The sequence below is a fragment of the Empidonax traillii genome, unplaced genomic scaffold, assembly GCF_003031625.1.
Source record: "Empidonax traillii isolate 1590-97213 ecotype Southwest subspecies unplaced genomic scaffold, ASM303162v1 scaffold38:size1800464, whole genome shotgun sequence".
NCBI lineage: Eukaryota > Metazoa > Chordata > Aves > Passeriformes > Tyrannidae > Empidonax > Empidonax traillii.
Genome location: NW_020955231.1, coordinates 94,329 through 111,395, shown reverse-complemented (window position 1 = coordinate 111,395; position 17,067 = coordinate 94,329). Strand labels below are relative to the sequence as shown.

The window sequence follows — 17,067 nt, the reverse complement described above, 5'->3', positions numbered from 1 at the left end:
CAAAGGCAGCAATCTTTATTTTATGACATATCAAATTCACACTTTAGACTTTTTTAAAAACTCCAAAGCATAAAAGTATTTAAAAGAGTTCCAAATATAAGTTCCGGATAAACAGAAAAAAAGAGAGCAAATGACACACAAGATGATGTTGAAGTCCTCATGTAGAAAATATTCTTCCCACCTTCCTTTGGCCTCTAACCTTTACTTTCTTTAAATAACCATGGTCTCCTGGGCCCCTCTGCACTGTAGCCTTGAATCCAGGCACCACAGTGATTGTGCAAGCCACAGGGGAAGACCTGAAAAACGCTCATTTGGAAAAAGCTGCTGCTTGTGTACATGGGGGTGGCTCATCAAGTCTCATCCAACCCTCAATTAGGTGACACTGCTTTGCACACTAATGTAGCTTCCTGTAACAAGGCTGCTCTCATTGGCAGCCTTTAGGGAGGGAATGGAAACATGGAAATCAGGCCCCACACTACCTCTCTCAGTGGCTGGCAGTTTCACCACACAGTGAGCAGTTCTCACAGCCCACCACTCCGTTTCCCAAACATGTACTACCATTGTTCAATTCACAATGGCTGTGGGCTCAGCCAACTGCTCCACTAACTAGTTAACCTGAACCACCTAACAGGAGGCAAAGGATTTAGGGGAACCATTTTCTACCAAATACAAGCTGCACCGTAAGTAAGGAGGCAGTGACATAATGAAGGGAAAGCAAGCTTGCAAGTTTCTGAACTTGTTTGTGGCTCCCCGTACTGAACATGTACTTGTAGCTAACACTTCAAACCTTACCACATTAGGCTTTATTTGCCTTAGTGCTAAGGGGAAGCTGGCATTTTACTTCTCAAGAGAGATTTAACAGATGGAAAACAGCTCAAAGAGCAAGTGATCCAACCCAGAAAAAAAATTTAAGGCATTAATGATACATTCATCTTGACTCCTACCAAGCTGCAGCTCATACTGCTGGCAATAAGCATAAGCTGGCACAGTGTATGTTCAGAGAGAACAACGAGAATGCCACTGCAGTCAGAGCCTCTGAAACAAAAACACAGCAAAAAGCAGAGCTGGAAAGAGGGCTTTATCTCCTCTGCCTCCCTACCCATGAAACATCACAACCTCCATGCAGCCAAGTTTCTGCACAACTCCAATCCCCAGCTACACTCCTAATGGAAGTGTTGACAAGATTGCCACAGCTGTACTATAGACCTTGGTCTTTCTGCCCCCCACCTTGCAAGCAATATTGTTATTCAACTACTAAGATGTATTTAGATGCTGCTTCTCCAAGTACTCTGGTTAGTAGCCTTAACAGGAGTGCAAGGAAGAGGAAGGGAGGTATTTATTGCAAGGTAAAACCATAAAAGAATACAGAAAAGAGGAACCCTGTCACACTGCGAGTGTGAATTTGAAATGTCAGGTGGGGTTGGGGATTATAGTCAGAGAACTAGAATCAATTGTTCTTACAGTAACTAGTCAAAGGCAAGTTACAATGCTTGCCTTTTCACAGGTATCAGATTTTAACTGGCTGAAAAAGAAATGGGAGGTTAAAATACAGGAGAATTATTTCTCTGTCTTCTACTAGTTGGGCGGAAAATCAAAACCAAAAATCACTGCCAGCCTTTTAAAATAAGACTGTAGAAAACATAAGCCTTGGAGGTCACCCTGGTGGTGGCAGTAACACCAGCTCAAGGATGGTTTCAAATTAGGGGACTAAACCAAAATTAGAAATAAAAGGGGGAAACATCCAGCCATTCTCCCACATCCCTACACTGGAGCTACCTGTCCCACAAGGGGCTAGGGGAGGTAGCATTCCAGGCAGGTTTGATATCCATGATGTTCACATGCCCATCCAAGATGTTCTGGTGAGCAGATGGTTTATGAATTCCAAAGGAAACATTCTCAGTCACTTTCAAACTTGACAGAATTGACTTGGGTTGATATAGTGCCCCCACGGTAGCTCCCTCGTTTTTTCTTTGTCTTCTCATGGCGGAAAGATTTGCCTTTAGTGTATTTCAGGATATTGTTAGCCTTCTCACCCCAGTCACCAGCTGCTCCTTTCTGTGAGAGATGAAGGGGGGGAAGAAAAAAGAAATTCAAGTCAGTACCCAAGAGAGTAAAGGCAACACTTTGCAATTTACCCTACCCAGCAAACACTAGTACATTAACACTGGAGTAGATACCGCTCTCCCATGCACCTCCTGCCACTGCTCACATGCTTCTTAACAGCTCCTCCTGGTGGAAAAAGTTCTCACCAGAAACACTCCCCACAAGCACACCTAGGCTGCTCTGCAGACACGTCCTTGCAGAGACTGAGTATTACCACTCTGGACACTACCTAGCCCTACCTTTGCTTCAAATGAGTTATCAGCAACACGGGCATCCACCTCAATCTCTTCCTCCCTTACACGGCGGAATGGAGAGGCTGGCTGTTGAGAAAGAAAATGAGACAGTAAGCACACGCAAAAACACATCCCTTGGTGACAACCTCCTTCCTTGCCCTGCAAATAGGGGAGCCCTGTTCACATCACCTCAGTTTTTAAGTGTTTCTCAGATGTATAGTTCTTTCCCTTCTTCAGATCAGGCAGTTCAGGGATGCTCCTGTGCAAGCATATCCAATCAGTGCCAGAATAATACTATGCACATATGTGCACTCCCCCTAGGGTTCTCCAGACAAGGTTTAAGTGCTTGAGCAGGGAATAAAAACATAAATAATCCTATAGGCCCAACCTCCCACAAAACCCCCAAACAAGCCTAGTTGTTTAGGAGACAGATGCCTCTTCAGCCAGTTGCCATAGTCTACCCTCACTCACCCGTTTCACCTTGGGAACTGTGTGTGGTGTTTTGGTTTTGATCTTTGCTTTTTTACTGTGTGGTGTCTCTGGCTCCTGGACATCTTCCCTCTTCTGTTTCTTCCCAATTGTGCCTGTTAGATGTACAGCGGTAAAACTTTAAAGGCAGTAACTGCAGCATTGGGAAAGGGAATGGCATCCCTCCTCCAGAAAGCAAACCCCATGTTGACACAGGTGTGAGAATTGGTCCCTGCTTTACTTCACCCAGAAAACAGACTGCTGTACCAGACACAGCCATTTTGGGTCAACAGGGATCTTCCCATCCTATCCTAAGGGATAAAAATATTTTTATGGAATAGGGTACCTGTATATTAATGATTTTGCATACTTGAGAGTTCTGTTGGTCAAAGTTTGCCCGGTTTTGGAGTCATACGACATGCATTTGCACACATCATTAGGGCATCACTAGTGTTCCTCCTGGAGGGTTAAAGATTGAGATTGTGCATTGCGGCATCAACTGTGGTGTCCCACTCCACATGGACAAGATCTGCCAGCAGTCCACTTTGCTGCCACTAAATCCTGTGCGCGCACAGATGGCAACTGGCAACAGCTATACAGAAACGTGCTTCAGCATTACCACAGATTCTACTGCCAGCAGCTATGCAATACAGACAAAAAGGATTACACCAAATGCAAAACTAGCCCTTCCCTCTCAGTACTGCACCAAATGGCATAATCCAGTAACAGAGATTAGACTGAATATGCTTTAAGAAAGTCTTCCATTCATGTTTAGCTCAGTAACACTGCCTGACAGACCCACTCCCAAGACTGTAGGTAATAATACCTCCATTAACTTTTCCGGTTTCTTCTTCAGAGCTGCTTTCACTGCTACTACTACTGCCACCAGCTGGCTTAGACTTCGTGTTGTTTGCTGCAGTTGAGGATGCTTTCGCTTTCTCTGTGGAGGCAGTGGCCTTAGAACCATTCTGTACTCCTTTTGCTGCCTTTTTGGGCTTCTCATCCTCTTCACTGGAACTATCTGATGAGCTGCTGCTACTACTAGAAGCAGTTGCCTTCTTCCCCACAGTTGCTTTTGCTGCCCCTGTAGATTTAGTGGCTGTTTTCACTGCTGGTTTCTTTTCTTCTTCGCTGCTTGAGCTATCAGAATCAGATGTATCTGCTTTGGGAGCTGGAGTAGAAGGTTTGGACACTGGCTTAGCCACTTTGCCAGCTAATTTAGCTGGGGGGGCTTTCTTCTTCTTCTTCTCATCCTCAGAACTGCTGGAGCTGCTATCTGAATCAGAGCTACTTTGTGCTTTCTTTGTGGCAGCTTGTGACTTCTTTGCTGCAGGGGTTGCTGCTTTGGTTGTGGGCTTCACAGGAGGTGCCTTCTTGTCAGAACTATCAGAATCTAGAATGCAAAGAAAAAAAAACCAATCAAGGCTAAGTCCCATTCCTTCAATACAAAGCTAACATACAGATTTAATGTTGATACACAGTGCACAGTGTTTGAAACAACACTGCAATGGGTATTCCTGTTCAACCACACCCTTCTACCCAGTCTAGAAACAGAGGTTTGAGCAAGATCAACATGCATGTAGAAATTCTCCTTTTCTCCTACCCCAATACCTGAGCTGTCTGAGGAAGAACTGGAGTCTTTCTTTGCTTGTCCAGGCTTGACAACTACTTTTGCTGGTTTAGAAGTATTCTTTATCACAGGTTGTTTAGCTGGAAGCTTACTCCCTACCTCCTTTTTGTCATCTTCAGAGCTGGAATCTAACAAAAAAATTGGTTTTTAAGTTAGCAGGATTCATGTGCAAGCTACTTTAGTAAGAACATGTATATAACTCCCAGGGAAGTGAAAAGCAAAATAACTTGAGGCTCAAGGCTGAGCCACTAGGTAACTAGAAACCAGCAGCATCTGATGAACACTTGAATGGTTGGCTTTGTTGGGAGGAGGTGAAAACAAACAGTTAAGTTCTTCATAAATACATGCACAAGGAATAAGATATTTGGAGAATAACGTAGGAGAAGAGGTACTGGGAATAAGGGACTGGAGAAAGTACCAGTATCACCAAGACTAAACTCAGGAAGAAGAAACATTGGGAAAAGAAGGTATGTAGTAAGGATCAAAAAGACATACAAGAAACTATGAGATGAAGTCTACAAAGCATGCAAAGCGAGGCAGTGACAGCACAGTATCTCATTTTAACTGTTTCCTTATGAGATGAGTTTAGCAGCAGTCTGAGGATGGACTGGAGACTCTTGAGTACAAACACAGCTTTGTACTGGGTGTTACAAGAATCTGGAATACTAAACCTGATCTTTTCCAGTATTTCTGAACACTTTATTAACAGCAATCAAAAACTTGGCTATTTTGATAGAAACTAGGCAACAAAACCAGACAACACAATGCCTGACACTCACTGCAGTTTCACACAATCTACTAACTGTTCGCAGACAGACAGGCATCTGCCACCCACAGTCCCTGCCGTGGCACCAGAGATGTTGAGATACACAACAGGAGCACCTTGAACTTCGAGGAGAAATGTAGCCCATAGGGAATTTACATGGGAAATACAGCCCTGCAAACCTTATACCCGATCAACAGGAGCTACATTTCCTCTCACATGAGGAGAAGGTATCTTTTGAGTCTATTTTGGTTACATTTTTATTTTAGAAACTTCTCCCCAACACAATGGGATAACAGAAACCAAAAATCTCAGGACACAGATCCTCAAAACGTTTAACTATTAACCTTCCTGGAGAAACCTGATCCGTGATTCCCCACCTTTTTCACCCAGCAACATGAAGACCTTTCTGCACTTGCCAATGGTCTCCTTGTCTCATGTCAGACTGCACTCTGCATAGCAGGCTCCTGTTTTTTCAATTTTTCATCTTGCTAGCCCATACGCTAAAGATTTCAGCAGATACATCACTATACAGCAACCTGGCCAATAAAAACATTTAACACAAAAGAATCAAGATGTTATTTCTTGAATTACCTGAGTCACTGTCAGAACTGGATTTAGCCTTCTTGCTAGTCACAGCTTTGTTTTGGGGGCCAGGGATTGTTTTAGCTACTACGGCTTTGCCTGCAAAAGCAAGTCAAAAATTAACAGGCCACATCCACACAAAACCTTTGTTACAAGATAGAAACCTTTCCAGATGTCAAAAAGCTCCATTCTCAGTGTACCAGATATTTTCTCAGGCATATTCTTCCTCCAGCCAGCAACTGGAAGCCAAGCAAGAACCTACCTTATTCCCACTAAACTAGATCCTGATGACTTTTCAAACAACCATGTGTACAGTAATCCAACCTGCATACAGTTCAGATCCACAAGCCTTATAGTGTTGTTTGGGCAGCATTCAAATTGATCAGAAGCTTCCAGAAAAGCAAATAGCAACACAGACCAAAGGCAAACAGCCTTTTCAAGGAAACCAGGACATTGCCAAAACACTGTTGGCTCCATTTAGTACTTCCTCTTCAGCCTCCCCCCCTCACAACATACCTGCTGCTCCCTTTGGGGGCACCTTCTCTGCCTCATCACTACTGTCTGAAGAGTCACTGCTCTCAGCCTTTTTTGCAGGAGCCTTGGCAAGGCCTTTCTTTGTCTGTGTTCCCTGAGGAGGTGGTACAGCACTGTACGGACCTATGAAGAGAGACACAGCATTCAGATACCTGCATGACAACGCAAGCAGCACATGAGATGTTTGCCCTAGATAGAATAAAGCACTTCGGTTCCATTTATTCCCCTTCTGTAACTACAACCAAACACACCAGCTTATAATTAGAAAGGTTATACTCACCCCACTGCTACCTCCCTGTTTCTACTGTGAGTTTAACTCTCCTCTCAGGGTTCAACTAACCCAACTATCTCTGCAGAAGTTTTCTCTGCACTTTTAGAAGAACAGGAGCTCATTGCCAAACTTTTCCAGAAAAGAAAACAGTTATATCACCTGTTCACAGTTTTCATTTACTGTGTTCTCAAGTCCTCTGGTTAGAGCATTAAGACTGACCTTTGATTATTTGACCCTCAGTTCACATCAGCTCTCTACTGGAACCCTAAAAGCATTATACCACACTGACCACAGCCCATTTAGCCCATCAGCTGGAATACAACTGAACAGCCTTGGGTACTTCACAAGAAAGGAACCCTAAAAAAGCTTAAACTGATGCAGATACTGAATATTCATAGACAATGTCACTATGTGCCACATCCAGTCTCATCTTGAAAATCTCCAGGGACAGAGAATCAAACCACTTGATATCTACTTCCCACACCCCGGCAGACACAAAACATGCAAAGAACGAGGCTATCCGACAGGCAAACCTAGCAGGGCACCACAATCTCTCACTCCCCATCCCTTGCTGAGGGAGGAGCTGAACTGTAAGCCCAGCCCAAACAGCACACATGAAAAGAGCTGCTGTATCTCTGGTTCATGTTACCACCACCAGCACCTGGAACCTTGTGTGCAGCAGGGCTTTCACTTCTCACAGGACAGCAGGACTAGCAGAAAGTATCCTCCCACACAGCAGCAATGGTATTTAGTACGTACCAGACTTTGGCTTTTGTTTTGCAGGTGGCTTTTCATCATCTGAGCTGTCAGATGAGTCCTCACTACTGGAACTTTCCTTGGCACGTTTGTTTTTCCCTGGACATGCTTGAGTTGCTGCAGGTTTCGGCAGAGGCGATTTCTTGGGAACAACCTTATCGTAAGAAATAAACATTAAAAAAAAGGAAGTTGCACACATCTTGTGGGCTTTGTTTAACTCTACACCTTACTTAAGAGAGCAAATTCTGAAGACAAAGGGAGAGAAATTAATAAATATTCTCAAATACAAATTTTAGGAAACGTATGGGCATTATTATCTCTCTGGCCACTCTTCTACTGTTTTATGCTGCATGAACTGCTAATGAGGATCTCCTCTTGACAAAGGGGCTAAGAACTGACTGAAATGGTAGCAACTGCCACATGATTATTTTTGTGTTGAAGAAAACATTTTTAAATAATCCCTAGCGGAAAAATCAAAGTTATAGTCAGCTAAGCACAAAAAAGTCATGCCAAAGTGAATATATAATGGAGAAAATTATATGGTTATGACACAATGTTTTCCTGTAAAAGGATGGAACAAAAAAAGCAGTAAGGAGCTAGTAGGAAAGAATGCAGTGCATGGAGAGGTAGAGGTATGTACAGAACACATAATCCCACTGTATAAAAGAGGAGGTATAAGAATTATGCTGAGCACAGCATCTATATAGTCTGTGCTTGCAAGATGATACACTCAGTCTTACTAGACTTCTATAGTGTTCGTGAAGTTTTTCATGGTCTAATTTACCTTTTTTGGTGCAGCCTTTTCCTCATCAGAATCTTCACTACTGCTGCTACTGCTTGCTTCTTTTCCATTGACAACCTTGCTAGCCGCCTGGGCAGCTTTACTTCCTTTTGAGAGAAGTACAAAGGAACATTACAAAACACGCCATGGCAGATGAAGGATAATTACATTGAGCAGAAAGTATCACAGAGAGAAAAGAACCACAGGAAGCCAACAGGGCAGGTTAAGGTAGTCCTGCAAAACTGTTAGTTTATCCTACTGCAAGCTTAGAGAAAGTTCTCTGAAAACTGTCTCTTCTAGCTGATGGGACATTACATGACTAAAGCCTAAGTAAAGATCTTCCCTGCTTTTTGAGGGGGAGACACTGGCAAAAGCAAAACTTTAGCAGTTAAGGCTGCTGACTACAGTTACCTATTCAAACAACGAAACATTCAGGACCAGATGTTTTATTTGCAATCAGTTCTACTCCTATGTCAGAAGCAGACTGGACTGGAGTGCAAATGGCAGTGACAACAGATTTTCAAACCGCTATGTTAATACATCTGTCTTTGCATGTGGGTACAGTCCCCAGCACTCCTCCCCTGGCTTTTTTGGTTTTACACTTTGACATGTGATACACAATAAGAGGTACCCGATTTAGGTGTTGCTGGTTTTGATGGCTGTTTCTTTGGTGCTTCTTCATCTGAGCTGCTTGAGTCAGAGCTGGAACTTTCTGCTTTCTTCTGAGGCTGGATTTTGGTTCCAGCTGGTTTCACCACAGGTTTTGCACCTTTCTAAACAATAGAAAAAACTGATTAGCCTTCATAGTCATGAAAAGAAAATGAGGGTAATAAGTGGGACACGTACAAACAGCTGTCTTTTAAAGAGGTTACCATTCTGATTTGAAAGCACCACTCTGCCTAATGACCAAGGTCTGAAAATCTCTGTATAACAGTTTTGCTCTGGAAAACCTCCCAGAAATCCTTGGGAAGCTTCCTTTGCACCTCAGTCTTGAGTTCTGCCTCCTCAAAAATGAGGCAGATCTGAGGCTGACACCTTTTTCTTTCTACAGATCACACTAGTTTGAAGACTCAAAATACTGAACTGGGCAACTCTGGTCAGTGTCATCTAATGTACACTAACATCATTCTTCCTCCCCCCCGACTTTTTAAGAACATGACTGCAGCAAGAAAAAGGAAAGAGAAGATTCTCTTTCTATATAAACACGTATATATGGAAAAAGATCAAATTTATGGTAGCAACTGCAAATAAATCGTTCTCTGCAAAAAAGTGAGCCCTAGCAGTCTTAGGATAAAAGCAAGGAGAAGACTCGGATATGAAACAAAGTGAGGTTTGGACAATAAATTGATTTTTCCTGAGACCAGTTCAAATGGCACATTTTCCACTACAGAAACTTGTTGTATTGCACCTGCCTCAGCCTAGACATTTCACAGTTCAGGAGAAGCGAGCCTAATTTCAGAGAGAGTTCTGTTGGTCAAATTTGCTATTATTTACCACTGTCAAATATGCATCAAAGAGGCTGGAAAAAAAACAAACCTTTGTTGGCTTCTCCTCCTCCTCCGAGTCTGAATCATCACTGGAGTCCTCACTGCTGCTCTCTGCCTTCTTGGCTGGAGGAATTGCTTTTGCTTTGGGAACAGTTGCTCCTTTAGCTGCAAATATGCGACAGCAAACACTGATGACAAATGAATTCACAATGTGCACGTACCTATATCCTGCGCTAGTGGGTATCAGGGTAAAGGACAGACTAAGGTCATTAAACCATGACTGCAGTTCACAACACTGACTTTATTTCTTGAGAGCAGCATGTGGCACACTACCCCAAAATGGGTAAGCAAGAGGACAGAACCAATTCTAATTTTATCTCTGTCACATACACATTTAAGTGCAGACTTCTATCACCAAAAAGGACAGCTCACAAAGAGCGAGCGCCCCCAAACTGAGGTAACATTACCTGGGTCTGCACACCTTTCAGCGTAAAGAAACCTGAACAAGCACAGACTTGTGCTTGCAAAAGAGATCCACTCTCAATGGTTAAAGTGCTGTAATAAAGTTTCAGACACTTGAATGTGTTTTAGCCAAATCTACTTCCTAGTTACTGATTGCTTTTTAATAATGTGGAGCAAAAGGAATCATTTTGGTTCACACTTTATTTGCAAGTGTCCTTATCAAATAAAAATCCGATCCAAGTTCAAATTCAGTTTTGGGATGGTTTGAGTTGAAGACCAGTTTTCTTTCTGTCTCTCCCTATTTAGTCCTTCTCCCCTGCAAATCTCCTTCTATATATACAAATCTTGTGTACAGTGTAGTTAAGGGAAGATATAAGAACAACTCCAAGTAAAAGGGAAAAATGCAGCTAACCACATACCAGAATGCAATGGAGAGATGTATTTTTGATAGAATTAGTATACAAACTTGAGAGGAAAAAAAGGATAGAAACCTCTCACAAGCAGCAGGCGAATAAGGACACCTGGCATTTCTCTGGAATTCAAGCATACCCTGTGCAACTCCTCTGCAACAGGTCATGGTGTCCGTCAATACAGAGGACCCTGATAAATCTAAATAAATCCTAGCCATGCAGGAGTTGTGTCAAATTATGAGTATTTTAACAAACGTACAGGCACTTGTAAAACCTGAATCAATTTTCATACAAAATCAAAATGAAAAATCATTCTTTAAAGACCTTAGTAAGAGAGCCCCTAGAAAATAACATGGAAAACTCACCATGAGGTAGCTTCCTCCCAGTACCTGCCCAACTGCATACTCTCAAATCCCAATTTCACCCAGTATTTAAAGCAACGCATAATCTGAAGGTGCCAAAGCAAGTAGGTATAACCCTGCTGAGATATCCTAGTGAGTGTTTGGAAAGTAGAACTCCAGTCTAGACAAGGTAATGAAGGTGCTATTTAACAGCATCTTGAAACTCAGTATAGCCCAATGACTTCCCCAGGCTCAGCCGAAGGAAACAAAATAAATGGCTAACACCTTCTGGGGGACACAAACTCTGATGTGCCTAAATTCTAACAGGATAAGAACATCACCCTTAGTTAGGATGAACGTATCTTACATGTCACGGGCAAAAGACCTGTCAAAACCGAGATCAGGTAATACAAGCCCAGTGCGTGATAGCTGCTGTAGGACCTCAGAAGAGCTGCTGACGCTCGACTCTACACGCGGGTGAGCAGCCAACATCAAACACAACCCCGACCTGCGCCAGGGTCGCTCACAAACCCCACCTGGCTTCTTGGCCGGGGGTTTCTCGTCCTCCTCGCTGGAGCTGCTGGAGGACGGCTTCCTCTTCGCCTGGCCGCCGTTCGGGACCAGCTTTCCCTTCTTGGCCGCCGGAGACCTGCGGGGAGAGAGGCTGAGCGGGGCCCTGCAGCGGGGGGAGCCCGGCGGGCCATCAGCGCGGCCCCGCGGTGCGGGAGGAAGGGAGGGGGCACTTACCGGAGCCAGTAGGTGAAGATGTCCAGGAGGGAGGCCGCGTTCGGGTCCTGCTCCTTCTAAACCGAGACAGGCCGCGTCAGTGAGCGCGTTCCCGGCTCGCTCCCTCCCGCCCCTCTCCCTCTCCCTTTCCCTTTCCCTTTCCCTTTCCCGCTCCCTCTCCCTCTCCCCCCTCACCGCCGCCGCCTCCCTGGCGAAGGCGCGCGCGGCGCCCTGGCAGCCGCTCTCGCGCAGGAAGGCGAGCACGAGCGGGAACAGGTCGCTGGGCACCGCGCGCCGCTCCGCCATCATGCACCGACACACGTGCCGCCTGCGCGCGCGCGCGCCGCCCCGCCCGCCTGCGCGCCTGCGTGCGCGAGCGCGCCGAGGTCCCGGCCCGTCCCCGCCCCGCCGCCATGTTGTCTGGGCGGCAGAGGCGGCACAGTGGCTTTGGGGCAGGGAGAGGGAAAGTAACTTCTTTGGTGTCGTCGCCGCCTCTCTGTGCTGCGGGACAGCTGTCCGGGGTGCAGGAGCAGCAGAGGAGGGGCTGGGAACCCGGGAGTGCCCACACGGCCCTGGAGGATTTAGGTCCCCCTAAGCCCGATCACCCTTCTTGTAATCCGCTTTGAAGGCCGTCACTGAAAGGAGAGTGCTAGGGAGCAGGAGTGAGGAGCTCGGGGAGTCCTGGGGAGCGGGGACAAGGCTGCTCCGGGGAGGAGAACAAGCCGGTGGCTGTGGGCAGGCGGCACTGGCAGAGCCCTCACCACACGGCGCAGCCCCACGTGGCTGGAACACGGGAGACAGGGCTGGGTACTGATAACGGGAGTCATCGGGAGTCTCGGGAAAAGGGAGCTGTAATTCCGAAAGCAGTAATTCTCCGTTGCTCGGTAATTTTACACGGGCCTTTGCAACGTAAGCTTCTTTAAGGGTAACTGCCAGAGAAGCAAGTTTATGAGTGTTTTAGTTGAAGTAGTTACAACGTGAGTATCCAGTTTTTGACAAGAGATGTTGAATAAAGACGCTGCTCAGCGGACAAGTTCAAGTTCAAGCTCCAAACGACCACCAGGGGCCCCTAGCGACCAAATAAGGCCTTCTGAACAACTACTTAGAGCTAATTAACATGTTTGAATTTTATGAGAGAAGTAGTTAATACGTAAGACATTTGATGAATATGTAAAATTTTAAGTAAATATTAGCTATGCTGACCGAAGCTCTGATGTTCGAAAAACAGGACACACACAAGATTAGAGGAGCTATCCTCCCTGTGTGTTCTGTGCTGATGATAAAGAATGCTCACAAATTGAGTCTTAGGAGTTTCTTATTTGCCGCTTTCCAGTAACAAACCAGGTCTGGGACACCAGATAATGGATCCATACAGGAACAAGGGGAAATGGTGCTAGAGGAAGTAATGTCCTAAATTGTCCTAAAGCACAAACCTGTAAGAGAGAGACAGAAAGGGAATGTGAGGTAAGGCTGCTTACAATAAAGGCTTGAAGAACTTAAAAGAGGCAAGGTTAGAAACAGGGCAGGAAACAGGTACACCTCAAGCAAACACTGAGGACCCAGGCGTGAGCTTAAGTGGAGCTTCTGGGCCTATAGGCAAAAGGGGGCTGTAGCTTTAGGTTAATCATTTCTCCAGGAAAGTTTTTTTTCTGTAAAACTGAAGGTTCGCTTTGATGGTTGTAGCTCTTTGTTCTCCTTGCCTTTGTGATGAAGTTTTTCTTGATTCTCTTTGATAGAATGTGCTATAAAACTTGCTGAGGGCAAAGGAAAAAGAGAGTCCTGTGCTGAAAGTCTTGATTTAGGCCTGCTAGGGTAAAACAGAGCAGTAGTAGGTATGTAGCATTATGCTTTTTACATGTTCCCTACCTAGTGTTCTGCACTTAATGATTTCCAAATTATTGCTGTTCCTGCTGTGTGGGTGTTCTGTCCCTCTCCTAGTGTCGGATGAACACACACACTTGGGTGGGGCTCTGTGCCCAGCAAAGCATTCCTGTTGCTGATGTCTCTGAAAAGTGTCACGTTTGCACTCACAGGGAAGTAAAAGCCAGCTCTTGTAGTGGTATTTTATACTGTAAGATCCTGTAATTTTGTACAGGTGCTGTAGCCTGTGGTGTAAAAAAGGGACATTCAGCTGAGAGTTGGTTAAATGTGTATACTTGTTTTCAGATGTCCTTGACCTGACCTGCCCCTGTTCTGTATGGAATAACACGGGGCTGTGTTGCAGAAAGGAAACCATTTCCAGGAACTAATATTTCTCTTAGTTTTTGTAGTTTCCATCTACAGTAAGCTACAGCTGCAAGCGTCATCTGCAAAGCTCAGAAAACTTGTGCTTTTGTCTGTATCTGAAAGGAAGACATGCAGCCACTGCTGGTAAACTGTCCTTATTTTAAGTCCTGCTGTCTGAAGTAACTGCTGTGAAGAACCAGGGAAGTTACTGACTGCTTCACTGACTCCCTTTGTTTCTCATCTGGTTAGTATCTCTCTTTCCTGCCCAGCCTTTGCCAGTAAGGTCTGTTCCCTGTGCTGTGGGGCAGCTTCTCTTCAGAGATGTGTGTCTGTCTAGGTGTGTGTTTCCCCCATGTTGTGCCTGCAGCTGTTCAGATGATCTTGCAGGGAAAGCCATTTTGCTCTTTATTCCCCAAGGCAGTAGTAGGAGGTCCTGGGATCTAAAAAGCAAGCAAATCAAACTGATTTATGCTGTTGCTTGTAAATTCCTTTGCTCCACTCACCTATTCCTCATAGTTTTTTTCAGTTTTCCCCTTGGCTGTTGTATCTCTTTGTTAAGGCTGCAGGGTGACCTAATCATCTTGGAAGAGAACATTTTTTTGAGAAGTCTCTGCTCTTCTACTCTTTTTGTGGCCAAGAAAAAGTGAAGAGAGGTAGCATGGGTGTTCAAACACTTACTGAATCTTTCCTTGTTACCCCTCATAAGTACCTAGCGAGAAAGCAATGTCTTTAGAAAAAGCAATCTAGTCCTTTTCTTTGGACAGGGATAAAACAGACCCTTGAGAATAATGCTGCAAATGCAGCTGTGGTTACATGCTGCAGTGATTTGAAGTGAGGAAAGAGTTGCACAGTCAATTTTGGGCAAGGGAAGATGAAAAGCTCCCTCTGTTTCCTTTTTCTTTCCTTAGTTCGTTACGAGCTGTGTAACTGTCCCTTAGGCCAGCCTAATGTTGTAGGGTCTGAAGGGGCTTTTCCCTGATTTATCATCTGAGTTTTTTGGTGGCGGTTGCTGGAACAACACACTAGCAGTTACATAACCGCCTCATTTGTGGAGGCACATTAAATTCACTTTAGAGACTTGGGAAATTTAAAGAGGTTTCCCGTGGACTTGCACTGGTTAAATAAAATACGTATCATGCCAAGTGACACTGATACATATGGATAAGCCCCATGGGTTCCCACAAAGCAGGAAGGTGATTTTGCTAGCCCTTCGTGTGATACTGCAAGGCTTTAAAGAAAGAAAGAAAGAAAGAAAGTAAAAGCTCATTTCATAAGATCATGTTGAAATCCTCATCTAACATCAGAGAGATGATTTTCTTTTTAACTTTTTATATTGGAAGTTAGAAAATAAACAGTTTTACAAGGCAAATAATGTGGAACAGTCATAAAGTCGTACATGTGGTTATCCATCTGTTTCAATAGTTTTTAATATATGTTTTCTATTCCGTAATAGTCAATTAATGTGGCTAGAGACTCTAGTTTCTGATTAGTTAACTTTTGTCCTTCAGATAAATCCCAAATAGATTCTGTATTGGCATATTTCTGCAGTGCCTGTGTGTTCTTTATTCTAGTGTATGTTTTTGGGATGATTCAGATGGGAAAGTTATGGTTTCTTCTTTGCATACCTGAAGTTTCTCATAAGGCTGTGCTCAGAAAGTACTTTCTGTCCTAGTACTTCCTTATTGTGAGAGCAAACAGTTTGATTTTGGAAGACAGGCCACGGCACAAGTTTGTAAGCTTAAAGTGGGTTTTGAGTAAAGAAAATTTGGAGATAACAAGAGTTTGACTAGCTTCTAAGAGTTGAATAGTAGAAAAGAGTTGGTTCCTTTCTCCTTGTAACCATCTCAGTTCTAACATTGGTGTTGGTGACACTAAGCTGCATTCAGTATGTCCACCTGACTGCTTGCAAATGACTGCCTTGACTGGGAAAACAGATTATTTTGCTGTGCTAAGTGCATCAGTGGTGCTCAGTAAAGAAATGTTTCTGAATCCAGATCAGTTTGTTTTTTTCTAAGTTTGCAAATGAATAGGCAGAATTTGTGCTTTGTCTTTAGCAACAAAATTAATAAATTGAGTCCTGTTTTCTGAACTCTTAACAGTGTCCTTCCACTGCTTATTTTCTGTGTACTCAAACATGAGCATAGGCATACGGATTCTGGTAAATCTAATTTGAAAGGCAGCATCTTCTAGATGAAAACCTATAACATCAATCTGCTTCGTTCTACGTGAAACAACTTGGTTTTCTCCCTAGGAGTTTTCCTTGCTCATAGGAGACGGAAGTCAAAACCTAAGTTAGCGGTATGCATAAAGCAGGTTTCGCTTGTTCTCTTCTACAACTTTTTCTTCCCAGTTTCTCGTGACTAAGGATACGGAGTTCCTGTATCACCGTAACACGTAACTTTTCCTCATTGTAGCGCAGTTTCCTAGGCCACCTATGGAGTATGTGCCTGGAGCCAGCTGGAAAAGGCAGTTTCTTTCCCTGCTTGGGGAAGCGTCCCGCCAAGTACCGGGAAGGCGAGGCGCGGCCGGGTGGGAGCCACCCGTGCCCGGCTCTGCAGGGGGCGCCCCCGGCCCGGCGGGCGGAGGCGGGGCCGGGAGGAGCCCTGGGCTGTGCCGAGCCGTGTGCGAGTGGGGGACGGGGACGCGGCACCGGGCTGGAGGGCTCCCCGCCGCTCTGCCGGCGATGTGAGGAGAGGGAAGCTACTCTTTCCCCGCCAGTCCCGGACCATGGCGGCCCCCGGTAGGTGCCGCGCCTGTCGCCCCGGGAGCCGGGCGGAGCGGCAGGGCTCGTCCGGCCGGTCGTGCCGCGCTGTGCCCGGCTGTGGTCCCGCAGCCGTGCGGTGCGGTCCGGGAGCGGCTGTCCCCGCTCAGTGCCGGTCCCTGGGGCATAGCGGAGCCCTGCCCGCTGCCGCCGGCCGGGCGGTGCTGCTGCGCGGCTCTGCGCGCCCCGGGCGCCCCGCTGCTGGGGACAGGGGAAGGAGGGTCCGCTCCCCGAGCTCAGGGGAACCCTGGGGCTCTTCGAAGCAACGCTGGCTCCTTTTTTCGCTCTTTTCTTTTTACCTTGCCTTGCTTCACTTGGCTTGAATACAGGGCAGGTGCTGGCAGAGCTGTCCTGAGTCTTAAACGCTCTTCGGGTTGGCAGATCGGCGAGCTCTGAGGGAAGGTATTCCGTAGAGGAATCTGTCCCTGTCCGTCTTTACTACTTAAATGTTTCTCTGTGATGTTTTACAGGTAAGTCAGTTGTTCCTAAATACGGCTTTATGCCCCTGCACTGCACTTCCTTTTGGGAGT

General features: G+C 45.3%; 2 protein-coding genes across 5 annotated transcripts in view; one reads left to right on the top strand and one right to left on the bottom strand.

Moving 5' to 3' along the window:
* Positions 1-1,319: 1,319 nt before the first annotated feature.
* On the bottom strand, positions 1,320-11,872 carry NOLC1 (nucleolar and coiled-body phosphoprotein 1). Its single transcript, XM_027878051.1, has 14 exons — positions 11,746-11,872; positions 11,572-11,627; positions 11,361-11,473; positions 9,661-9,776; positions 8,756-8,897; positions 8,128-8,231; positions 7,347-7,497; positions 6,299-6,439; positions 5,792-5,884; positions 4,416-4,562; positions 3,631-4,197; positions 2,808-2,920; positions 2,343-2,423; positions 1,320-2,055 (listed from the first exon to the last, which is right to left on the bottom strand). The coding sequence occupies exons 1-14, from the start codon at positions 11,857-11,859 to the stop codon at positions 1,897-1,899; spliced, it is 2,097 nt and encodes a 698-aa protein (XP_027733852.1). The 5' UTR covers positions 11,860-11,872; the 3' UTR covers positions 1,320-1,896.
* A 331-nt stretch (positions 11,873-12,203) lies between these two features.
* Positions 12,204-17,067, top strand: part of PIK3AP1 (phosphoinositide-3-kinase adaptor protein 1) — a 46,247-nt gene continuing 41,383 nt past the window's right edge. For 3 of the 4 annotated variants that reach the window (XM_027878047.1, XM_027878046.1, XM_027878045.1), the window contains exon 1: positions 16,412-16,516. In XM_027878047.1, the coding sequence (XP_027733848.1) occupies positions 16,504-16,516 (13 nt within the window). In that variant the 5' untranslated portion in view covers positions 16,412-16,503. Of the gene's footprint in view, positions 12,460-16,411; positions 16,517-17,067 lie in introns of those variants that run through there. The other variant, XM_027878049.1, reaches the window with a different exon arrangement.